General features: G+C 38.5%; 2 protein-coding genes across 2 annotated transcripts; one reads left to right on the forward strand and one right to left on the reverse strand.

Moving 5' to 3' along the window:
* The first annotated feature begins 422 nt into the window (after nucleotides 1-422).
* LOC103431918 (phospholipid-transporting ATPase 3-like) lies at nucleotides 423-11,924 on the forward strand. The gene is made up of 27 exons (XM_029095340.2): nucleotides 423-1,100; nucleotides 1,907-1,972; nucleotides 2,305-2,366; nucleotides 2,781-2,862; nucleotides 3,070-3,180; nucleotides 4,256-4,333; nucleotides 4,479-4,575; nucleotides 4,780-4,886; nucleotides 5,230-5,295; nucleotides 5,713-5,834; nucleotides 5,962-6,061; nucleotides 6,165-6,242; nucleotides 6,343-6,459; nucleotides 7,108-7,257; nucleotides 7,387-7,491; nucleotides 7,818-7,960; nucleotides 8,278-8,379; nucleotides 8,492-8,555; nucleotides 8,647-8,859; nucleotides 9,090-9,255; nucleotides 9,401-9,480; nucleotides 9,585-9,824; nucleotides 10,122-10,343; nucleotides 10,428-10,595; nucleotides 10,743-11,093; nucleotides 11,174-11,280; nucleotides 11,384-11,924. The coding sequence occupies exons 1-27, from the start codon at nucleotides 921-923 to the stop codon at nucleotides 11,679-11,681; spliced, it is 3,675 nt and encodes a 1,224-aa protein (XP_028951173.2). The 5' UTR covers nucleotides 423-920; the 3' UTR covers nucleotides 11,682-11,924.
* Nucleotides 11,925-13,109: 1,185 nt separating this feature from the next.
* LOC103403303 (disease resistance protein RPV1-like) lies at nucleotides 13,110-20,103 on the reverse strand. Its single transcript, XM_070815779.1, has 5 exons — nucleotides 19,495-20,103; nucleotides 16,313-17,417; nucleotides 15,771-16,184; nucleotides 14,063-15,637; nucleotides 13,110-13,958 (listed from the first exon to the last, which is right to left on the reverse strand). Exons 1-5 carry the CDS (start codon nucleotides 19,989-19,991, stop codon nucleotides 13,446-13,448), a joined length of 4,104 nt encoding a protein of 1,367 aa, XP_070671880.1. The 5' UTR covers nucleotides 19,992-20,103; the 3' UTR covers nucleotides 13,110-13,445.
* Nucleotides 20,104-26,301: the final 6,198 nt, after the last annotated feature.

Genomic DNA, 26,301 nt, shown 5'->3' on the forward strand with positions numbered 1-26,301 from the left:
ACTGTAGTGCCATTCAGTAAAATCTAATAGCAGGCCGAGTCTCACACAAGTTTTTCTTGGTGGCAAGAGGCTTGTAAATACAAAAATAAAAAGGTTTAAAAATGCTATTAAGATCTCGTTTGTATGTGCTTTTAAAATGATTGAAAGCGTTTTTGATGAAAATATTTTTGAAAATAATACTTAGTAAAAATGTTAGTAAATCCTGGAAAATCACTTAAAGTGCTTACTGGGAGAAGCAAATAACTGATGCTTCTTATAGAAAGCACTTAAAATGCTTTTGGAATCCAAAAATATTTTCTTTAAAAGTGTTTCCAATCATTTTAAAAGCATATCTAAACGATTCCTAAATCATCTTATAAAAAATGGTATTAAATTAAATGTGCCTCATAAAATCTAACGTAAAGGGGTAGTTAGAAAAGTCCGTCAACCGCCCCAGGACCTCCACGACCCGCGTCTTCTTCGGAGTCTGAACTAACCGTTACATATACCAACGGCGAACCAAACGACGCCGCATAGAAATTTAGGAGAACCAGGTCCTGCTTTGCGCTTAAGATATCGACCCTCCAAACACCACGCTCCCACCCGCGCGTCCAGTCACAGTCCTTCTCCTCGGTTCCTCACCAGTCACCACATCTAGAAAGCCGCCAGATCTCGCCATACGCGCACAGACTACTCGCGCTGAGAAATTACCTCGTTCATGGTCTTACGCGAAAAAGAAAATTCAAAGGAAAAAAAAAGGAAGAAAAATGGAAGCAGGTTTGAGGGGGCGTTGAATACGGACGCACTTCCTCCGGCACCGTTCGACGAAGCGTTTTGAACCACCGTTTACCGGCGAGAAATAGGGGAGTAGACGATTGAGGGTCCGATCGGAGATTATTCTTTGGAGACGACTCGTCGTTTGAGTTTGGATCGGGCCGAAGATGAGTGGATGGAATCGGTCCTCGAGAGGAGCGAGGCTGGGTGGTCGCAATTCGAGTTCGCAGCCCGAGTGGACGTCGACGACTCGGACGGTTCGGCTCGGGAGAGTCCAGCCACAGGCGCCGGGTCACCGCACTATTTTCTGCAACGATCGCGAGGCTAACATTCCAGTCAGATTCCCGGTAGGTGACTCGATTTTTCTACCTATTGTCCTCGTATTCTCCGTTTACTGTATTTTCTTTTTGGGTTCCGAGAAAATTAGGGAGAGAATATAATCGAAATTGAAATGTTGGATTGTTGATTTTCCTCAGTTAACGTCCAGGGAAATTGGACCTTCACTGCTTTCGTTATAATTTTTTTTTCTGTTGAATTAGTTGCGGTTAATTATTGTTGGTTTTTGGTGGATAGTGTGGTATTGAAGAGATTAGGGTTTCTGTAACGGAAAAAAAAAAAATTCAATGCTAAAAATGCTGTTTATGCTAAATGAAGCTTCCCCATGGTTCTAAGGAATGATCAATGTTCATGCAAAGCGCAATGCAGTTGTGGAAGTAAATTTAAGCTGCTTTAAGTGTTTGTGTTTTTCTAATTTATTTAATTATTTTTTGGATTTTGCTACCAACAAAAAGGAATAGAGATAGGCAAGAAAGATTATCCGCCTGTATAGAAGTATCAATGTGGGTAGTTTTCCGCTCATTGTCGTTGATTGAGGCTTCACTAGTGTTCTTTTAGAGTGTTAGGCTGTTAGCTGCCCACTTTTTATCTGGATCACAGAACAGTAGATTAGGATTTGGCCTAACAGAATCTAGAATAATTTTCTAGCACAGTGGATATTTTCAGGATTTTGTTTTAGCTCCACCTTGTACCATCAACAGGTTGTTTGACTATAAACCTATAGGATATATAATCTATGTTCTGTTATCCACTACTTTAAATCTTACACCGTTTTGTTTGTATACGGTTTTAACTATTATGCGTTCAATTGTTCCAGGGGAATTCTATATCAACTACAAAGTACAACTTCTTTACTTTTTTGCCAAAAGGACTCTTTGAACAGGTAATTCACGGGCCTTTGAACTACGTAGATGAATATGGTTATATTAGAATGTAAAGTTATAATATGATTCGGTGCGGCAATTTCTGACCCAACCAAATAAGAAGTTAGAACCAGAGCTTGTGTACTAAATCTTATTATGGTTGTTTTGGAGCATTGACAACTAGACTGGATGGATAAGAAAAGTTTATAGGAGATGCATTCCCTTGGTGGATAAAGTTGGAAATCTTAAAATTAAGGGCAATTTCAATGAATAAAACAAATTGACTAGAGTTGCCAACACCTATGATTTTATTTTTTTATGGTCCTGAGAAATTCTTTGTTTACACTGACAGTTCAGGCGGGTAGCTAACCTGTACTTTCTTACAATCTCAATTCTATCAACAACGCCAATCAGGTATTTTAACTTTATTTGGTTTGTTACTTATCTTGTAATGTTATATTACAAAGTCTTAACATGAAAACCTGTATATGTGTTGGGTAGAACCTTTATGAAGGGGAAAATGCACCTGAGTATAAGAGATGCCAGTTTTATTTGTTTATGTTTTTGCATTCAGTTATGCACATTATTAAGTGGAAGTTTGTTTTTAGTTTCCGAACATAAAAGAGAGATGTTTGCACCCTATTTTCTTCAGTTTGGGTTCTTTTATTTGTTATTAGCACACTTACGTGCACTTTGGAAATATTGCTTACAAATTTGCTTTGGCATCACTGAATCTGAAGGGTACTGACTACAACTGATTCACTGTAATAATTTATAATAGTTGTTAAATTCTAAGCATAACGTTTCCAAGTATGTGTAATATTGCAGTCCTGTGCATCCTGTAACCAATGTGGTCCCTCTGAGTTTGGTGCTTTTTGTTTCTCTTGTTAAGGAAGCATTTGAGGATTGGGTGAGTACCAGTCTGCTTATTATATCCTGCAGCCTTGATTTTTACCTTTTTTGTTTTTCTGTATTTCCAATATCAACTCTCTCTCTCTCTCTCTCTCTGTGATAGCTGTGGTTTGAAGTTTTATCTATCATTTTTATGCAGTTAAGTATGAAACTGAGGACGAATGTTTAACTATGTATCTTTTTATTTTGAATTTATGTTAAACAGAAGCGCTTCCAGAATGATATGACCATAAATAATGCTTCTGTTGATGTCTTGCAAGATCAAAAATGGGAAAGTATTCCCTGGAAAAAGTTGCAGGTTGGAGATATTGTCAGGGTGAGTGTACTTCTTACTTAAGTTTCCTTTTGGAAATGCATTTGATGTGCCATAATATGATATATGCACTTCTATAAGGTTATTGTGTTATCCTGTAACATGGATATCAGTTGTAACTTCTGTGGATGATGATAGTTGTTGCATGTTGTAAAACCTTACCCACCCAACCCTGGGGCAGAAAAAAAGATTCCCATTTATTATATAAGCATTTGAGCACCATCTCATTTTCACCTTATGGTGCATCTATTCATTTTCTGCTGATTGTTTTTCTCCAGTTTATCGTATTATTCATTTACCCTTCCATTCCCATCATTGTTTATTGCACATTAGAACTTTGTAGGCTTGTGAATTATCGTATCCGAGCATCCTTTATTAAAAACTCTGTATTGGGAGGTTTTGCTCTGTCATATTATATTTTGATATTTTTCTATGGATAAACAAGTCTCCATAATGATTGGCACTATTGACAACCCAATTATGTGGGAATTGATTTTTCTTTGTGGGAACAAGGTTGGCGGGGGACAGAAACTACTCAGTGCTGCAGTTCAGCTGATGCGTGGTCTAGTTGGCATGTTGATTATGTGTGCATACATGACCATGCGATAGTTGAATTGGCACTATAGCAGAATAGAGATTGTTGCTATCAGAGAGGTTTTGTCCTGTTGATGATGTGTGCAAAGTGCAAACATGACCATGTGATAGTTGAATTGGTTGGAAGTGCTCTTTAATTGTAACTGTTCAATGTGATGATGTTTTTAAATAAACTTGGTCTTGTGATGGCTGAGAAGGTTGGAAATTCCCATTAGTTGTAACTTTTCATCTCTCCCACTCTTGCTCTTTCCTTGCTGTCCAAAGTTTTAGAAACATGGAATTGAGTAACGCTTTATATGGTTATGATGATTTTTTTTTTTCTTTCTTGCAAGCAGAAGATATTTGATGCATATTGTCCTGGATGTTTGCTGTTTTTCATTTAAAATTTTGAATTGTTCTGTTTATATATTTGCATGTTGTTTCCATTCAAAAAGGAATTTTATTTGGCACTACCTAGAACCTGATGTTTTTGTATTGGTTTCAGATCAAGCAGAATGGATATTTCCCTGCAGATCTGCTTTTTCTTGCTGGTACAAACCCGGATGGTGTCTGCTACATTGAGGTCTTTGATTCTTTCATCTCTTTTAATTTTTAAATATTCAGTCGTGCCATGTTTAACATGGATGGACTCACCCTTTTTCAAAATAAATAATAAGTGAAATTTGTTTTTGTTATTTTATTTATTTATTTATTTTTTTTTGTAACAGACTGCAAATTTGGACGGGGAAACTAATTTGAAGATCCGAAAAGCATTAGAAAAGACTTGGGATTACTCGTCTCCTGAGAAAGCATCTGAATTCAAAGGTTTAGTATTTCCTGTTAACCTGCCATTCAGCATGTCTTTATAATTGTACATTCATATACTTGAGTGTTCTTCAAACAATGATTTAAGTAATCTTGTTAAATGCGATGGGTGTGAAATTTGATTGCTAAATTGACAAGTCATTTGTTGCAGTTGTGATGATTCTGATGAATGCCTTACTGATGAACTTTAATGCCTAATTGCAGGAGAAGTGCAGTGTGAACAACCTAATAATTCATTGTACACCTTCACTGGAAATCTCATTATTGACAAGCAGACGTTACCTCTATCTCCAAACCAACTTTTGCTGCGAGTATGATATTGTTTTTGTTTCTCAGTATTGGAATTTATTTTAGAACGTGATTTTAATAGCTTCTCATGGATTTGCACTCATTTTTGCTGTACAGTTACTTGTAGCTGATAAAAATGGTCTACATTTAACAATCTTGCATATCAATTTTCTGTGGAACTAGTTGGTGTGCATGAATTTTTTTTTGTCAATTACTAATTATAGAGTTGTGAACCATGTTAATCTTTGTATTATTGATCCCTAATGGTCTTGTATTGTTTGTTTGATTTGATTTCGGCTCTCCTATATACCTGTGAAATTGACCTGGAAAACTCATTGGAATTGCGACTTTGCTATATTTTTACAGGGTTGCAGTCTCAGGAATACTGAATACATTGTTGCGACTGTTATATTTACAGGTCATGAAACCAAGGTATGTTATCAAGAAGTGGAGTAAATTAAATGCCTCTACTTTTAACTCCCACCCTTTATGTTTACATATGTAGAGTGTAGTAAACGTGAATTCTTGGATCAGTTTCCTTCTGTCTGTCAGTGTTCTTACTTCAGTAGATGTTTGTGACTCGGATTCCCTGTCAGAAAAAAGTACTGTGCTATCGTCTTACACATGCTTTTTTTACATGTCCCATTCCTCTTAGTTGTTTCTCTTTGATTCCGAAGGGTATCAAGTCCTTAATTTTATAATATGTTTCATGTGTGTTATAAGAAGCTACTTGCATTTCCATCTTATCCTATTGGTACCCACCCTTTTCCCTCCCCCTCCTCCTTCATTTTGTATATTCTGTCCATACTTATGAATTATTAGTAATCTTCTATTTTGGTTAAATTGCAGGTTATGATGAATGCCATGAATGTTCCTTCGAAAAGAAGTACACTGGAGAGGAAACTTGACAAACTGATACTCGCACTTTTTGCTTTTCTCTTTATGTTGTGTTTGATTGGAGCTATTGGCAGGTTTGAGAATATGCTTTCCTGTAATTTGATTGTGTATTTTCCTTTGAAATTTATATTGCCACTCAAATTCTTTACATGATTTTTTTTCCACATCATGATGATGTTTTTGGTTTATGAAATTCTATAGTGGTGTATTCATCAACGACAAGTACTACTACTTAGGTCTCCGGGGGAAAAAGAATGCCGGCTCGTCATACAGCTCATTTGACCCTAATAACCGTTTTCTGGTAACATTCTAGCTTCAGCAGAATAATTGTTGTAGAGTGGATTTCTTTGAGTAATTCATGTTGTACTATACCTTTTTGCTTATATTGTTTATCGGTCTTATAGGTTATCCTTCTGACGATGTTTACCCTCATTACTTTGTACTCAACAATAATCCCTATTTCTCTTTATGTTTCCATTGAGGCAAGTTTCTTCGCTAGATGATGCATCTGCCTACAACTTAAATGTATAATGCTATTTTTGATGGGTAGAAAATTCTACTAAAATATTTTATGGATTGCAGATGATCAAATTTATCCAGTCTACCCAATATATCAATAATGACTTGCGTATGTACCATGTCGAAAGCAATACCCCTGCTTTGGCTAGGACTTCAAATTTGAATGAGGAACTTGGACAGGTAAGTTAAATCCCAACTGGCATTCTAATAGCACAAGGTTTTTTTCTCTCTAATTTATTCTGGGGAAAACAATTATTTGTTACTATTTTTGTTTACTTTGTAATGTTATTACTATTTATCACAGTTAGTAACATGAAAAATATCACAGTTAGTAACGTGAAAAATACTTACTGCATTAGTCGGCAACTTTTAAAATAATACTGTAAAAAATTCGGTTGATACTTTTAACTAATATTTATTTAAAAATTTTATACATTTTTATCGGGGAGCCTTGTTGGTTTGGGTCTTCCTTTATTTATTCAATATGTTAAAATACGGGTAGAATGCTTGAATTTTATATGTATATTAACAAATAATGTGTGAAAATAATGTGTTTTAAACATGAAAAGTACGTGTATTGTATGCTGGAGTTTAAAAAAACGTACAATTTAATGAATCATTAATACGTGTACAGAAAACGGAAGTTTTTTTTTTAAACAGGTGGTGTACAAGACTCGAATTTTCTAACTATGCTATTTATTACTTTCTCTGCGCAATTAGAAAAATTTGCACTGTTTTATTATAACTGAGGAATGTTTTTATTGAAATCTTTTATCAATTTGCTTTTATAATGCTTTTATTAATTGTGACAGTCTATCCTTTGGTCAGGTGGAATACATCTTTTCTGATAAAACTGGAACTCTAACAAGAAACTTGATGGAGTTCTTTAAGTGTTCAATTGGAGGGGAGGTCTATGGAACTGGTATCACTGAAATTGAAAGGGGAATAGCAGAGCGGAATGGTATAAAACTTGATGAGGTATTTCTCTCTCTCTCTCTCTCTGTATACACATATATATATACATTATATATGTATGATATAATTATTTTATATATGAGATAGAAAATTTCCCTCTTAATGAAGTTATGATTTCACTGTTCCTTAAAGGGGTACAATTCAGGCAATGCAGCCCATGAGAAGGGATTTAACTTTGATGATCCTAAGCTTATGCGAGGAGGTTGGAGGAATGAGCCTAATCCTGATCTTTGTAAGGTAGATTTTTTTATTTGTTAGAAGTATATTGAAATATTTTCATCATCGTTACTGAGGTGTGGAGCTACATGCAGCATGCTAAATGTGGGAAGTTCTTTTTCTTCTTTTGTTTTAGGGGATTATTATGATGGCTGTTTGCACTCTGTTGTAGTTTTTCTCTTTGCATCTTGTTTTACGGGTCTGTAGGGTTTATTGGAGTTTATTTTCTTAGAGGGAATTCCACACAGGATTGTTCTTGCAACGGCTGAATTAGTTTCTCTGATTGTCTAACGTACCAGGAAGGCATATTATAATACTTATATTGATAGATTTTGTTCTATTGGTAGGAATTCTTCAGATGCCTTGCTATATGTCACACGGTGCTTCCTGAGGGTGATGAGTCCCCGGAAAAAATCATATATCAAGCTGCATCCCCTGATGAGTCTGCTTTGGTAATTGCTGCAAAGAACTTCGGCTTCTTCTTTTACAGGTATACACTTCTCAGTTCTGTCCTATTGACTGGGATTGCTATTGTCATACTTATCTATATTTCAACTTTTAAGCCACATAGTGACAGATGTGTGAAGGGAGGTTCAGTTTCACATCCTATAACACCAACCTTTTTTTATTTGATCCATGAATTTGTTTCCATCCTATCTATATTTCAAATGTTTGAATGGTGTCTATTTATTTGTGCTAATAAAATGTTGCTCTCCATTCTTTTTCTGGTTCTGCTAGAAGTGCTTTGAGAGAGCTGTTATCAGTTAGTCTAGCTTAATTTAAAGTTGATATCTTCCTTTTTCTCAGACGTACACCGACAACAATTTATGTGCGTGAATCTCACACTGAGAAACTCGGTAAAGTCCAAGATGTGTCTTACGAGATTCTCAATGTACTTGAATTTAATAGGTGGGTTATGTCCTTGAACACATTTGTTCACTTTTATTTTTTGGGCAACGTACTTGTATAATTTCATGGTTGATTAACTTAACATTTATTGCAATTTCTATTGATTAACTAGTACGAGGAAGCGTCAGTCTGTTGTATGCCGTTACACGGATGGCAGGCTTGTTTTGTACTGCAAGGTAATACCGTATTGAGGCTTTTATATTTGATGAAAACTGCTGAGCAGTTGGCAAATAAATTAACATTATGTCAGGAACCTGTTATTGACAGGGTGCTGATAATGTAATCTACGAGAGATTGGCAGATGGACAAGGTGATTTGAAAAAAGTATCTAGGGAACACTTGGAATTTTTTGGATCTGCTGGATTACGTACTCTTTGCCTGGCCTATAGAGATTTAAGTCCTGATACATATGAAAGCTGGAATGAGAAATTTATTCAGGCTAAATCCTCTCTAAGGGATCGTGAAAAGAAGTTGGATGAGGTATGTTCTGTTGAATCTGGTTTTGTTAGTATAGAGGTGTCACTTTCGAGATTTGGTATGAACTGTTATAACTTCATTACCTTTATTTCTTTGAGTCGTTTTCTGTTTTATTCTTCTATGCAGCCATTTCGATTTTGTTTTAACAACCAACACCCCTCCCCCCTCTTCTCTCTCTCATTATTTATTGATGTTGATATCAATCATTGAAAATAATTTTGAAATCAATGAAGGTGGCAGAACTCATAGAGAAAGATCTCATTTTGATTGGATGCACTGCCATTGAAGACAAGCTTCAAGAAGGAGTTCCAAATTGCATAGAGACTCTATCAAGAGCTGGTATTAAGATTTGGGTGCTAACGGGGGACAAGATGGAAACTGCAATAAATATAGCTTATGGTGAGTTGGTATCTTGTGAGAGCTGGGGCTTCTTTATTCCCTTCACCTTTGTTCACTCACCATCACTCTTTCGGTCTCTCTCTCTCTCTCTCTCTCTGATATCATTATCTTTTTTTCTTTTTTTTTTTCCTTAAATTTGCTGCAGCATGCAATTTGATCAACAATGAAATGAAACAGTTCATTATCAGTTCAGAAACTGATTTGATTAGGGAAGTTGAGGACAGGGTAAGCAAAAAGTTATTAGCTCACATATAGCCTTTACATACATTAGAAATCACCATCAACCACGATATTTTCCACTTACATATACTTTCTGATTATGGTGTTAGGGAGACCAAGTGGAAATTGCACGTGTCATTAGAGAAGAAGTAAAAAAACAACTGAAAAGGTGCCTTGAGGAAGCGCAGCACTATCTTTACAGTGTGTCTCACCCAAAACTAGCGCTTGTAATAGATGGGAAGTGCTTGATGTATGCCTTAGACCCCATTCTACGAGTGACGCTGCTGAACTTGAGCTTGAATTGTAACTCAGTTGTTTGCTGTCGAGTTTCCCCTTTACAGAAAGCACAGGTGAGTTTTCCAATGGAATTTTGACTCTTAAGATTATGTGTTTGAGTAGTAAGCCTATGATGCAAATGGGATTGAATTATATAGGACCTTTATGAATTTCCATTTTATGAATCATGTGTGACAAAACATAAGTGTTTCTTATGTAAAATTTTCTGTTTAACATGGTTTAATTAAGGATGTAACGCTAAAATATCTGCACTAGAGAAGCATAAGGAAACGAGTTTTAGTTCTTAAAATTTTGTCGCTAATATATATAATATTTATGCAGTTTACTAAAAACATTGCCACTGTCTTCAGGTGACAAGTATGGTAAAAAAAGGTGCAAAGAAGATTACACTGAGCATTGGTGATGGTGCCAATGATGTGAGCATGATCCAAGCTGCTCATGTTGGCGTTGGAATAAGTGGGCAAGAAGGAATGCAAGCAGTGATGGCTAGTGATTTTGCTATTGCCCAGTTCCGTTTTCTTACTGATTTACTGCTTGTGCATGGACGGTGGTCGTATATTAGATTATGCAAGGTATGGATTTCTTGTAACTTTCAAAACTTTAACATAACATTTGTTGGGTGGTCTCGAGCTGACAAATCTTATTGCATTTTTCAGGTTATTACATACTTCTTTTACAAGAATCTTACGTTCACGTTGACTCAATTTTGGTTCACCTTTCAAACTGGATTTTCTGGTCAAAGATTCTACGATGATTGGTTTCAGTCATTGTATAATGTCATATTCACAGCCTTGCCTGTAATCATCGTCGGGCTTTTTGACAAGGTATTATATCTGTCCATACACTCAATAATACCTTTTTTTTTTTTTTTAAATTGCGCCTGGGAGAAATTATTGTTTGGGCCATTGCTTTTTTTGTGGATGCGGCGTATAAACTTTTTTTTTTGGTCAACTTCTGTTCTTTATCATCAGGATGTCAGTGCAGCCCTCTCCAAGAAGTACCCTGAACTATACAAGGAGGGAATAAGAAATGCATTTTTCAAATGGAGGGTTGTGGCCGTATGGGGCTTCTTCTCTGTTTACCAATCTTTAATCTTCTATTATTTTGTCACTTCCTCGAGTGATCGTGCTCAAAATTCATCCGGAAAGATGTTTGGACTTTGGGATGTCAGCACAATGGCCTTTACTTGTGTTGTAGTGACGGTCAACTTTCGTTTGATTATGATGTGCAATTCAATCACAAGGTGGCATTATATTAGTGTTGGAGGAAGCATTGCAGCGTGGTTTATATTTATCTTCATATATTGTATCATAGACCAGAAGGTGGGTCTTTTTTATCTTCGTATTTGGTTTGTTCGTTGAGATTTTGATTTGAGATATTAACTGATGCATTTGTACTGCAGAAAAATCTTTATTACGTCATATACGTCCTGATGAGTACCTTCTATTTCTACTTTACACTTCTGCTAGTCCCAGTTTTTGCACTTTTTGGCGACTTCGTTTACCAAGGGTAAGAAAATGAGATCTCTGTTGCAATCTGCAGCTTTTCAATAGGGGGAGGGGTGGTTTTCCCTTTGTTATTTGATTAATTAATCGATGCTTTTTGGATACAGGATCCAGAGATGGTTCTTCCCATTCGATTATCAAATAATTCAGGAAGTTCACAGGCATGAGCCGGAAGGTAGAAGCAGGGAAGATTTACTGGAAATCGGAAACCAGCTCACGCCAGCTGAGGCAAGGAGCTTTGCCGTAGCTCAACTCCCCAGGGAGGGATCAAAACACACTGGATTTGCTTTTGACTCGCCTGGATACGAATCATTTTTCGCTTCCCAGCTGGGAGTCCATGCCCCTCAAAAAGCATGGGATGTCGCTCGGAGAGCCAGCATGAAAAGGACACCGAAAAAGAAATAAACTGGATCAAGAAGATTTTTGTATAAATGATCGTTTCGACGTCGAGGCGTGTAGGAAAATTTGTAATTAGTTGTGCCATATCATCCGTAGTTCTAGCTCTTTTGATATATCCAGTATCCGTTTTATGTGTTGAGGAACTGTAGTGGTATGTCCAGGCTTGTCACGGTTGTACATTTACATGATGTAATTCAACTTAGAGAAGAACATTTCTTTTCCAGTGTAAGAGAAACCAAATTTCAACCATTTTTCGTTCTCGATCACTGTTTTCTCAATCGAGTTTGTATTTTTATCCTATAGTTTTCTCGAATCATTTTTCGCCTCATAATCTTCAGCATCCGCTGCATCAAGTTCTTGGGTTTTCGCTTATGAACCCTAACATTATATTTGGACGAAGAAATTTAAAATTACCAAGAAATTTTAAAATGACAAAAATTAAATTGACGGAATTTTATTTTTTAGAATTTGTGAATTTTTTTGTTTGGTTAGCCTAAAAGAACAATAGAATTGAAAATGGAATTTGTTATTTTTAAGTTCTCAATTATAGAAATTGGGAAATGATACCTATTTACATGGAATTTAAACTTGGGAATTGGAGGTCCCAAATTTCAAGTTTTTTTCCACATGGAAATTCTAAATTTTTATGTTTATGAATCCAAACAAGAGAATTGGTGCATGTTAATTTACAAATTCTAACCTTTATCCAAGTTTCAAGTTTATTTTCCCTATCCAAACATAATGTAAACTATCAACACGATGCATCACATTGGCTCAACAATGCCGTCGTTTGACTTAAAAATGTGAAATTTCAATCAGGAAAAAGAGCAGATCAAAGGGATTTATCAATCAAAGCGTCTTTTCAAGTCTGGTTTGGGATTGTGGTGTTTTTATAAAGAAAGCAATTTATTAACAAATATGGAACATCAAATGTGTTTGGTAAAACAAAAAAAATGTGTTCTACCATGCTTCTAAAAAAAGTGTTTTTATTTTTTCAAAGCATAGTGATGGTGCCCGTTTAATAAAATTTTCAAATAACAAATATACCCTCACATATTTTACAAAATTACAATATTTGCCCTTACATTGTTCTCTTTGACAATTATTATATCACATTAAATATCATATATTTTTTAGGGAGGTGGATTGTCTGCCCTCCCATTTTCATACTCTTCTCATCCCCTCCTGTTTTGTGTGATCACGGTTAAGTCACGTCAACATTTTATATTCTTATTACTTTTTGTTTTATTATTTTTATGAAAAAATCAATATAAAATATTGACGTGACTTAACCGTGACCACACAAACAGGAGGGGATGAGAATAATATGAAAATGGGAGGGCAGATAATCCACCACCATTTTTTAGTCATCTAACACATTCACAGACTCAGGACACTTGTTTTTTTTGTTAAAAGCACTATTACAAAAAAAAAAATCACCAAACACTTAAAAACTTTATTTTACACTTGTTTATTCTCATAACACAACAGAAGCAGTTTTTGTTTCTTTTTAAAAAAACATCACAATACCAAACTAGCCCTTAATGGATTCCATACATCTAAATTAAAGTTTTTAAGTTTTCACACAGCAGAAGGATACCAGACTGTTTTAAGTTGATAGCCACAACCACAACCAACCCAATGACAGAAAGACGAGAGAGCACTACGAAGCAAGATATAAAGTACCCTCCATCATATTATGATAATCTTTGTTCACTACCTCGCTTCTCCTTCGTCAACACCAGAACTAGATTCAGGAGTTCAGTCACCTTATTCAAACGAGTCGAAAAACTTGGCCAGTTTTTCTGACAAGGATTGCTGGCTTTCATTTAAAGACTCCTCATCTCCTTCATATTCATCATCACCTTCGTAGACAAAACGAATCCCCCACTTCTTCAGCTCGACGCCTGTCATCAATGGCGGATCTCTCCTCGTTACATGTATCTTATAACCTTCTTTTAACTGAGAAACCAAGGGATGCCCAGTCGGGTATCGGCACAAGTGAAATTGGTCTTCATTTGTGTTTGGTACTCCCTGTAAGTTCAATGCTGAAGTGAAGGTAGGAAAATCCACTACAAGGATCTTTGCTTGAATGTCCACTATTGCAGGGAGTTCTTCTCTCATTTCATCTGGTATTTGTTGGTTGAGAGAGACTACAACGCCTATGATCACACTTTTGAGAACGCAGTTTTTTCTCTCGGAGAATGTAATCAAACCTTGAGAAAACCAGTCTGGTATCTTGCTTCCAGGCATGCTAAGATTGCGTATTTTCCTCAAGTAGCTCTGCAACAAAAATTTCCAAACCTATGAACGAGTTATATCTATACGCGTGCATGCATGTGTGTGTGTGTGTGAGAGAGAGAGAGAGAGAGAGAGAGAGAGAGGACCTTAGCAAGTCTTTTCTTAACAACTGATGAGCAAGCATTGCAACCACTCGCATACAACCTCACCAAGGAATTCAAGCATTCAAGGCCTGGAATATCGACAACTTTATCACAACTTGTAAGGTTCAGCTCCACCAAGTTATGCAGGTTTGAAATATCAGAGATACTTTCTAATGAGGTGCAGTTTGCAATATTCACTTCATCCAAACTCGAGGGAAGCGGAGGCAGAGTCTTGAGCTTTTTACAATGAGACAACAAAAGCTTCTTAAGAACGGACAATCCCGTCAGACTGGCTGGAAGGCTGCAGAAACTATTGCGGCTTAAGTTCAAGGTTTCGAGTGATGACAACCTCTCGAAATCATCAACAATTTTGCCAGATATATTACAAGCATAAGCATCCAGATCATATAGCGAGGACAGATTTGAGAAAGAAGATGGGAGTATAAAATTGATCTCTTCTGTGTGTTCCCTGTTTTGATGCTTCTTTCTCATTTTTAAAACCATCAAACTAGAAAGCATTCCAAAGCTCTCAGGTAGTTCTGTTACCGCAGTATTTGCTATCTGCAATCTGTGCAAGGACATGAGTTGTCCTATTGACTCTGGAAGCTTGCGTAACTGTTTACATCCGTTCAAGCGCAACACGGTAAGATTTTCCAACATCCCTACTGATTCTGGCAACTCTGTGATAGTAGCATCGGTTATGACTATAGCCGTTAGTCCCCTCATGCTTCCGATTGACTGCGGTAATGATCTAAGATATCCACATTTCCTCATCTCAAGCTTCTCAAGTGTTTTCAAGGCACCGATTTCATGTGGGAGATTTGTGATTAATGTCTCATCTATTTGTAGAACAACTAGAGAATTTAAACCTCCAACTGAATCAGGCAATACTCTCATAAACTCGCCGCGTCCCACCGATAACTCCCTCAAGTTTGACAATGAACCAATGGACGCAGGCAGTTCTTTGATAGGACTACCATAAGTAAGAAATTCCACTAACGAATTCAGGTGTCCAATGGAATCTGGAATGGTGGTCAGTGAATTACACCAGAGCAAACTTAGTCTCTCAAGGTTTGCCAAAGATCCAAATGAATCGGGTAGTTTTTCTAAAGCTGAATCATTAAGGGATATTTCTTTCAGAGAACACAACTTTCCTATCAACTCAGGTAGCCCTTTCAAAAATTTGCATCGATTCAAGCTGAGCTTTTCGAGTTTCGTAAGTTTGAAGATAGATTCAGGAAGACTTTCTATCACTGTCTCGTCAAGGAGAAGTTCTTTCAATGATACCATGCTGTCCATGTTGCTGGGCAGTTTTTTCAATTTTGAGCAACCGGTGAGGATTAGGTTCTCAAGTTTTCTCAGGCCAGATACATCACTGGGAAGTTCAATAAGGTTCGAACAACCTCTCAGGTTCAAGTGGACTAATGTATTCAAATTCCCAACCGAGTCATGAAGTTTATTGAGATTAACACATAGCTCAAGAACAATCTTTTCCAAGGCGCGGTTACCAGATAAATCAGGTATAGCAGTTAGATAAGAGCATTCGTGTAGAATCAAGAACATCAATTGCTCTGGCACCTGGAATACAATCAAAATCACCCTTTGTATTACAGAGAAAACTAGCTTAGAAAATCATAAAAGTGTAAAGCAGATACCAAAGAGTAGGATAGAAAAGGATAAAGCAGATGATTGATCAAATAGTGAAGCATACCTTGTTACGCCCGCTCCACAAACTTACAAGTTTGCTCTTTGAAAGATCAAGGACAGCAAGTTGCCGAGGGGAAAAATCCGAAGGAAGAAATTTCCTAGGACAACCTTTCCATTGTAACCACTTCAACTCAGCTGGAAGAAACTTGAACTTCCCTTCCAAATTCACAAAATTAATTTGGAGAAGTCTAAGATTGACCATTGCTCCAAGGGGTTTGGAGCAAATTACAACCTCTCTCTTTTTCTTTGCTTTATTTTGAAGATAAGCTTTGTGCCTTTCCTTTAGGTATGTTAATGCAGAGCAAAAACTGGGGCTTTTTCGAAAGTTGTCCCACGAAACTCTCTCACCACTTGGATCCCACACCCTCCTTATCGATGATTCGAAGTCTAAGACTATCCCTTGTATACATCTTGTTCCCTGTTGTCAAGGTATCAAGAAATATATAAGAAACTGAGTGAAGAAATATCAAGCCAATTATACATCTAATCTAGAAATTGTGTTGCATGAATATGTGAACAATAAAAGTACCATAGTGGATTCTGCACCTTATCATCCTCGAAGACATTCAAGATTTCATCACGATCCCAAAGTCTACTACGCATGCCAGGATCTACAACGCTTTCATGTATAACGATTTGTCTTCCCATGTCTCTAACTTGATCGTGCATCCACAGCATACCGTCTTCATAAACCTTCATGAGAGATTTTGCGGTCAGGTCAGCAATTGCTATCTCACCATCAAAACCACAACCCTTCAGTATGTCAATTGCATCTTCTCTCTTCATATTCATTTTCACAAATAAACATGCAAAGTCTAGGAAGATACACTTCTCTTGCTCGTCTAGAGCATCATAACTTATCTTTAACACATCCTGAAGATTGCCGGGACGAATATGTTTCAGTTTCTGTAGACCGTCTCTCCATTCCTCTATTCTCCTCCGATATAATAGGTAAGAGCCAAAAACTTCAAGAGCCAACGGTAGCCCACCTGTGAGAGACACAATTTGCTCGGACAGGGCCAGGAAATCATCAGGGGGCTTTTCTTTTCGCAGTGCATGGTAACTAAACAGTTCAAGCGCCTGAGACGAATCCAATTCCCTGACCTCATACAACTTGTTCACAAGATGACCAGGCAAGACACTTCTATCTCTTGTGGTAACAATGATTCTGCTTCCTTCATAAAACCAGTCTCTGTTGCCAACTAAAGCACTTAGAGTCTCTACATTATCAACATCATCCAAAACAATAAGAACTCGCTTCTCGTACACAGTCGCTTTTATTGCAGAAATACCAGCGTTAAGTTCATTTACCGGCATCTTCACAGTAGAAAGACTACCGATAAGTCTGTTTTGAAGCGATACTAACCCCTCGTGTCCTGCAGAAGTTTCTCTAACATTTGAGATGAAGCCGCGATGCTCAAAGTAAGCAACAAGTCTGTTAAAAAGGGCCTTGGCAAGAGTCGTCTTGCCAACACCACCCATGCCATGAATTCCGAGCACTCGAACGCCATTGGATCGAACATCTAACAACCTCATCACATCTTCAACTTGAGAATCAAGTCCCACTGTGTAGGAAGCAAGACCTACCGGGGTTTTCCTTATTTCATTCAAAACCTTTTTCACCAACCCCTGAACCACCTCTGCTTCCTTGCTGTCAAATTACATGACCACAACTACATCAGTTTGCCTCTTGGGGTGATGAGCACAAAAGATCACTTTAGCTTTTGCACCTCTAATCTTTTGGATTAAGATTTCAAAGACATGAAGCAAACTAACCAAGAGAGGAATCATATGATCAATTGAAAAAAACTATGACCAACTTAATTTGATTAACATTTTGCTTCAATCATACAACAACAAAAAAAATTTATCTTACGGAATGGGACCGCTGTATAACGACCAGTGTATTAAAAGCGTGAGGCGTGGGCGAGGCGTCCGAGGGGAAGCCCGGCCTAGGCGTGAGGCGAAGCCTCACGGGATCTAAATTTTTTAATATATACACTGAGCGTACACATATATTATATTAAAAATAAGAAGATTATTAATCAATAATCACCTGAGCACACACATATATTATAAATATATATACACACATATATATACATATATTATATTATATATGCATAAAATAGAGGATGAAAAGCACAATGAGCACACATATAACAATGCACGCAAATAACACACACATCCATTATATAAAAAATAAAAATCAGAAAAAAGGCATAGAGACAAAAGTGCAAGGAAGAGGTATGAGGCAGTTAAAATCCTACCCAAAATTTGGGTTTGGCAGTAAAGAAAAAAAAAAAAAAAAAAACTCAATGAGGCGCGCCTAGACGGCTCTGGCGAAGCCTTTCGCCCACTCCAGCAAAACTGAGGGGTTAGCCATGGAGCCCAGCCTCAAGGGCGCCCTAGGCGCGCCTCGAGGCGTGTTTTTTAAAACATTGATAACGACTCCTATAATGCCACTACGAATCTTAATCTTAGGTATTTTGACTTTGTTTTTCAACCCTAACTGCGGTGTGAAACTTTATATTGTAACCTGAATGAAAAGGATAGTTAATTGGGAAGAAGAAGATATTATATAAAACTGAGATTTGACAAATCCCCAAATCCAAATGCATGCTGCAGCCAAAACTAATATGAATAAACAAATAGTTAACTAGGCCGTAAGATTAACTTATTTAATTCCCACTTCCAAAAGACTCCAAAAAACCTTAAACATTAAGTCAAAAATAAGTTTTGAGTCCCAAATTAAAAATTTTTGTTTGGAAATGGACTATTGGTTGAAAATACAAAAAGTGTGCTTTTATTATTTTATGGATTATCACTCCCGTCTCTCTCTCTCTCTCTCTCTCCTCTCTCTCATTCGATGTTCTCCCTTCCCTCTTGCCTCTTCAAGGGATGTGCTATCCACACACCCCTTTTTACTTCTCACACAGCCCTTGTTAATTTCTGTCATTTGATCTTCTTTAATTCATCCGATCCGACGGCCGAAAATTAAAAGAGTGTAAGAGAGGTAAAAATGGTGTGTGGATATCACACCCCCCTCTTCAATCCTCTTTTCTCTATTGCCTTTCCAATCCCTTCCAGCTTAAATCCACCATAGTCACCACCTCTATCCTTCTCCGTCCGGCCAAGACAAATCGATCTCTCTCGCCTCTTCAATGCTCTCTTCTATGTTGCCTCTTCAATCTTATCTCTTCTCACTTGCATCCACCATAGCACCATAGCCACCACATCTTCCCTGTGGTCGTTGGATCTGAGGTTTGAGACCGCCAACATGGTTAGCCTCCATCAACGCGAGTTTGGAGTAAGGAGTTGATAAATAGCCAAATGAGTCGCCGCTAGGGAAGTGAGGGATGCGGTGGTCGGGAAATTGGTCTTTTGCCGCCGGGGATGGGAGGGATGCGGTGGTCGGGTAATTGCTTGAGCTGGGCGTTTGACCTTTTCTGTTTGGATTGGTTTTGAGAAAATGAAACCAAACAAGGTTTTGAATTTAAAAATTTTAAATCAAAACATGTGTTTTTAGAAAAAATTAAAATTTTGAGTTTCGTTCTCAAGTTAGATACCAAACTGGCCCTAAAAATATTCAAATTCTTAACCATCTCAATTTCTGCATGCTGCTGATAGCTAGCTAGGGTTTTAACAGATTTTTAACTGATTGAGTGGGATTTTAACAGAAATTAGTTATGAATCAATTTTAGTACTATTACTGATTTAATTACTACCTGGAGGAGTTGCAAACGTAACCGGCTTTGCCGCCGACTTTGGCCATGGCGCTCCTCCATCTCGACACGACGGCGTTTCCATACTGCAGTTCGTGAGCTGAAAAATGTTCGGAAAACGGGCCCCTCTGTCGTCGGACGTCGGAGGGATCCACTTGGTAGAACACAGGCAGAATCAGACACCTCCTGCTGCTCTCGCATATCTTAGCCAGCTCCTCCAAGCACCACCTCGAATCGGCGTATCTCCGCGACAAGACGACGATTGCGGCCGCCGAGTCGTCGATCGCTTCCAGCAGGCTTGGGGCGATGTCATCCCCGCGGTCCAAACCGTCGTCGTCTAAAAAGACTCGGACGCCGCGGCTTTTGAGGGCCTCGTACAAGCTCTTCGTGATTGTTGTGCGGGTGTCTTCTCCTCTGAAACTCAGGAACACGTCCCAGCGTAGCCGGAAGCCACCCGGGGTTGACGAAACGGCGTCGCCGTCGTCGTCTTCTCCCGCCATTTGCTTCGTTTGCGCGTCTACGCGTTCGACGTTATGTCCGTTCGTTTAGCGGAAGATGTGAGCACGGTTACTTTGCGCTTACGTAAATCACAGGATCTGTTTGCTTTTCTTTTACATGCGATATTCTAAAATTACAGGAATATTTCTAACTTGCGTTGAAGCATAAAGTTTTCATTGTATGTCACATCAACTGTTATTATACAAATTTTATTCTTTTAAGGGCATATCTAAAAGAGATGGCAAATTGTTCACATAAGTTATAACAGTAAAAAAAACAGTCACTAATTGTTTCTAACCGAAAGGCCAAATTCTCTGTGGCATGACATGAAATGACAGCAAAATGGCTTGTTGTCAAATTTGACGGCAGCTTCAAATTTTTTTACTAATTATTAAATATATTTTATTAATATTTTAATGTCATTTATTATTTGATTGTTGAATGGTAGAGTTGGTTTAAAACACTATAATGATTATTTTGCTAAACATCCAATGCACTCTCCAACTCAATCGAGGAGTCTTGCTGAACATCCAGTGTACTCGATGGGCACCAAAGACTCTATAATTAATTAATATGAATTTTATTATGAATTATTTATATGTAAAATTTAAAGTATAAGATTGAAATTAAGAAAAAATAATAATGTAATAAAATAATAGTTTAATTTGACATATCGGGTGGAGAGCAAAACATGAAAATATGTCAAAATACCACATAAGTTGTCAAATTTAAATTTAGGTTCAAAATTTGACATCTCCTCTAAAGATGGTTTAAATTGTTATTTTTTTAACATAAATATCTTACTACTTGTATAAAACCTATTGTAGACAACGAAATTTCGGTAAATAAATGTTGACCGATAAATCAAAGTTTCAACGCTCATGTATTACATAAATTTTACACGTAGCGTGTGTCTAAACAAAAAATCAAAATAAGTTGGAAAAGTCATCAAACAGGACACGTGTCAACACCTGGCATAAACGACTTATTTCATCTGGAATATTATATTCAAAATTAAGCCTTGGAAATTTCTATAAATAGAAGGCTAATTCATTCATTTAAAGGAACCAAAATCATTAGGCAAAATTCTTGAAGCTCTGAAGCTCTGAAACTCCGAAGCTCTCAAGCATCCAGGTTCCCGAAAGAATCAAGAAAGCGTTCTTCGTTCTTCGTTCATCGTTCTTTCAAGATCAAGCCCCAACGGCCCTTTGGATCAACAATCATCCACCAATTCAAGATCAAGCCCCGACGGCCCTTGAAGAAAGTGTTATTCGTTCCTCGTTCATTGTTCTTCCAAGATCAAGCCCCGACGGCCCTTGGATCAACCATCCACCAATTCAAGATCATGCCCCAAAGGCCCTTGAAGAACTTCCACCAATTCAAGATCAAGCCCCGACGGCCCTTGAAGAAAGCACCATCGTTCATCATCCGTTCATCCAAGATCAAGCCCCAACGGCCCTTTGGATCAACAACGTCGACAAATCCACACACATCCAACTGTTCTTCAAGATTAAGCCCAAAAGCCCTTGAAGATCTGTTCATCACTGTTCTTTAAGATCAAGCCCAAAAGCCCTTGAAGATCCGTTCATCACCGTTATTCAAGATCAAGCCTTAACGGCCCTTGAAGAAACATTCATCCTCAAGATCAAGCCCCAACGGCTCCTTGAAGATCCGCTCAAATCCACCTTCAAAGATTAAGCCCACGGCCCCTTGAAGAAACTTCCAACAGTTTATCCAAGATCAAGCCTCAACGGCCCTTGGATCAACGAAACATCCACAAACCAACACCTTACGGAGATCGAATCAAAGGATCAAATTTAAGAGAGATTGTAACTCAAAATCATCAAAATACAAATATTTGTTTGTGCACGTTGTTCTTGTCTCTTTCGTTTCAGGAAATTTTCGTGTTCACAAATTTGGCACGCCCAGTGGGACCATCTCTACCTCTCATCTCTTTCTCCGTTCAAGGAATCCAAACACACCTCAAAGTCAATGGCATCAAGCAAGGGACAAGCCGTTCTCGCAACCACTAAGGGAAGGATCTTAGGCACTTCTGCCGCAAACGGACAATCCATTGGCGCCACAACCGCTCCTCAACATGCCACTTCAAAGTTGGTGCCGCTAAAAGAGCAAGGGGAGCATCAAATGTGTGAGTCTGTCATCAACCTGACCTCGTTGGGGGCACCGAAGCATGCTACTGAGGCACACAAAATGACATCCCAAAACAGCCAACGACGTTCTTCGTCAGCATCTTGGATGTCTAAAGGAAAGTCACGTCTATTGGTTGCACAAGTCATGACCATCAGCGTTACCTCAATCGAAGAACAAATGGCTCAAATGAATGAAGCGATCGCAAGGCTAACACGAATTGTTGAAGAAAAAGACTTGCAAATCGCTACACTCATCAGCCGACTGGAGCCACAGGACGACGAGAACCCCGACCCAGAGAATGATCCACTAAAGAGAAGAGATGACGAAGAAGATGAGCCTCAGGTGGAGAAAAACGATGTGAAGCCAGAGCCATACCAAGCAGCGGCACTCATGGGATCTCTTTCTATCCAACAGCTGCAGGAGATGATCACCAACACCATCAAGGCACAGTACGAAGGGAGCTCACATACCTCCTTGTCCTACTCGAAGCCCTATTCCAAGAAGATTGATGCCCTGAAGATGCCAAGGGGTTATCAACCACCAAAGTTCATGCAGTTTGATGGAAAAGGAAACCCGAAACAGCACGTTGCCCAATTTGTTGAAACTTGCAACAACGCAGGGACCGAAGGGGACTACCTTGCCAAGCAGTTTGTGTGCTCACTGAAAGGAAACGCCTTTGAGTGGTACACGGACCTAGAGCCTGAGTCCATCAACAGCTGGGAGCAATTAGAGCGGGAATTCCTCAACCGCTTCTATAGCACCCGCCGCACTGTGAGCATGCTAGAGCTAACAAGCACAAAGCAGTGGAAGGACGAGCCAGTCATTAACTACATCAACAGATGGCGCACTCTAAGCCTCGACTGTAAAGACAAGCTCTCGAAAACCTCTTCAATCGAGATGTGCATCCAAGGCATGCAATGGGGTTTGCAATACATCATTCAAGGCATTAAACCACGGACCTTCGAGGAATTGGCCACTCGCGCCCATGACATGGAGTTGAGCATCGCCCATCATGGGAAGAAAGAACCGATCGTCGACTATAAGAACGACAAAGTTCTTGGGACAAATGTGGAAAAGGCTGCATGGAAACCCATCAATGAAGCGATGACGGTCAACACATCTCCCGTCAAAATCCGTACACGAGGCAAGACGATTCAAAACGAAGCTTTTCGTGATCAAGAGATGCGTAGACGCACTTTGAATGAGCTTGAAGAGAAGACTTATCCATTCCCCGACTCTTATGTGGTTGCCATGCTGGATGACCTGTTGGACAAGAAGGTAATCAGTTTGCCTGAGTGCAAACGGCCGGAAGAGATAAATCGTACCGACAGTCCAAGATACTGTAAATTCCACCGCTTCATCAGTCATCCGATAGAAAAGTGCTTTATGCTGAAAGATCTCATCATGAAGCTGGCTCAGAAAGGAATCATCGAGCTAGATCTTGACGATGTGGTGAAGTCAAACTATACCACCATCACTTCTGGCTCTTCCGATTCAAAGTTTTTACCTCAACCGCTGGGGGCATCCTCCAAGACAAGCAAAGTTGAAGGATGGACTCAAGTCACTCCTAAGAAATTGCACAAGAAGCATACGTCTCATCCACAAGTTCGCCAATCGGAAAGGGGGCAAAGCAGCTCTTGTCAACCTTCAAAGCAACGTGAACATATTGAAGATGATGAAATTGCGACACAAAGATCGTTCGTTGCTATCACGATGCGCGACTTCTTGCCCGAAGACTTCTTCAATCACGCGGTCAAAGCTTCTTGCTATGAAGATTGCGAGGAACGACTCTCCCGGATCGCTTGACGAAAACCAAATGCTCCTTGTTCGCACGAGCCTAAACTGCACGAACCAAATGCTCATTGTTCGCACGAGCCTAAACTGCACGAACCAAAGCTCATTGTCTGCAAGAGCCTAAACTGCAAGACACAAAGCTCCTCGCCTGCACGAGCCTAAACTGCATGGCACAATGCTCCTTATCCGCACGAGCATAAAAGGCGACACCAATGCTCCTTGTTCGCACGAGCCTAAACTGCACGAACCAAAGCTTCTTGTCCACACGAGCCTAAACTGTAGGACATGAGGCTCATCACCTGCACGAGCCTAAACTGCATGGCACAACGCTCCTGATCCGCACGAGCATAAAAGGCGACACCAACGCTCCTGGTCTGCACGAGCATAAAAGGCAACACCAAACGCTCCTTGCCTGCACGAGCTGAAACTGCAACACGGCACCAAATGCTCCTTGTCTGCACGAGTTGAAACTGCAAACGACACCAACACTCCTTGCCTGCATGAGTTAAAACTGCAAACGGCACAAAAAGAAAATACCAAAAAATATGTATGTATTTGAACTACGTTTTGACTTGATCTCTTTCTTTGGAAAGGTACGTAGGCAACTCGAATATTCAAAATTTAAGTTCAGTCACACCAAAATAAGGAATAAAGATTTAATTAAAAGTTTTGATGCTATTACAATTTCTTTGTACAAAAAAAAAAGAAAAAAAAAGAGATACATGTTTTATGTATTTACAAAAAAAAAAGAGAAAAAAAAAATGTTTTATGTATTAAAAAAAAAAGAAAAAGAAAAAGGAACATATTCATACATATATATATATATATATATATGTGTGTGTATGTATGTCCTTTATCTAGCAGCAATAAGCCCATCAAAAGGAGGTTGTCCAAGCCCAAACCTATTATCCAAATCCAACTCCAAGAAGAAGAAACCCAAATCAAATCAGGCCCACACTGCACTAGGCTTGCTGCCCAGGATGTCGCAAAGGACCCTGCAATACTGGGCTAAATACAAAAAGCCACAACCACTTCAAGCTCCAGCTGCTCTCCCCAAATCATCAGCCCGCCTTCCCTTTCGAAGGAAGACCTCAAACCATCAGGAAATGATGAAAAGTAAAGTGGTAGCATCTCAAAGAAAAAGAAACATTGCTTGGTTTGCTTTGCATGAATCATCCACTTCCACTGGAGGTTAAAACAGCTGATCAAAAAGCAGCAGCTCCGGCGAAGCCTAAAGTTGCAACGAAGGAACAAGTGTTGAGGCTATGAACACTTGGTGGTTTTCGTTGGCGGCGGCGACGTCCTCCTCCGTGACGGAGTTGAGGCTATGAATGGAAGATCGAATCGTCGGCGACAACTGCAGCAGCGACGGCTGGGTCCTCGTGATCGCAGCAGCGACGACTGGGTCCTCGTGAGGTTCGCTTGGCGACGTCCTCCTCTGTTCTCCTCACCACTGCGCCGCTGCCTACAACTCCAACTCTGCCACGAACGGCAACCATCGTCACAACAGCTGCGGTAGTCGCGAGCAGGACTCTTCATCACCATCTCTGGAGCTCTCCCCTTCTGCCCATCAGTTCCAAGCAGCAACGGTGACGGCAAAGTCTCCGACATCAAGGCTGCACCGCTCTTCTCTTGCATCCTCCTCCTTCTTCCTCCTCCAAGCTTCTATCCCGCACCCTATATATATATATATGTTTGTATGTATATGTATGTACGTATGTATGTATGTGTGCATGAAAAAAAATAAAAATAAAAATAAAAAAAATAATAAAAAAAAATTTGGTGCACTCGGCACTGAAAGCAAAAAAAAAATATATATATAATAAAAAAATATAATAAAAAAATGATGGTGTCAGCCACCACCCTAAAATATACATATATATATATAAATAATAAAAGTTTTGAAGTGGTGGGCAATACCATGATTAAAGGCCATAAATAAAATAATAATATATATATATATGATAATAAAAAATAAAAAAAAAATTGTTTGATCTTTGGTGCATCTGGGACCATGATTAAAGGCCAAAAAACGTATATAAAAAAATGTTTTGATCTTTGATGCATCTGGCACCATGATTAAAGGCAAAATATATATATATATATATATATATATATATATATATATATATATGTATATATAATGATAAAATAATAATAATAAAAAAAAAGTTTGATTTTTGGTGCGTCTGGCACCATGTGGAAAAAATGGGTGCATCATGATTAAGAAAAAAAAAATCTTTATGCTTTTGGTACTAAATATATATATACACACACACACACACACACAAAGAATGAAATAAGGCTCATTTATTGATTTCTTTGAAAACTTACAGAAATATACATATTTTACATCAGTAAAAAAAA

This window comes from Malus domestica, chromosome 16 (genome assembly GCF_042453785.1).
Source record: "Malus domestica chromosome 16, GDT2T_hap1".
In the NCBI taxonomy this organism is placed as follows: Eukaryota; Viridiplantae; Streptophyta; class Magnoliopsida; order Rosales; family Rosaceae; genus Malus; species Malus domestica.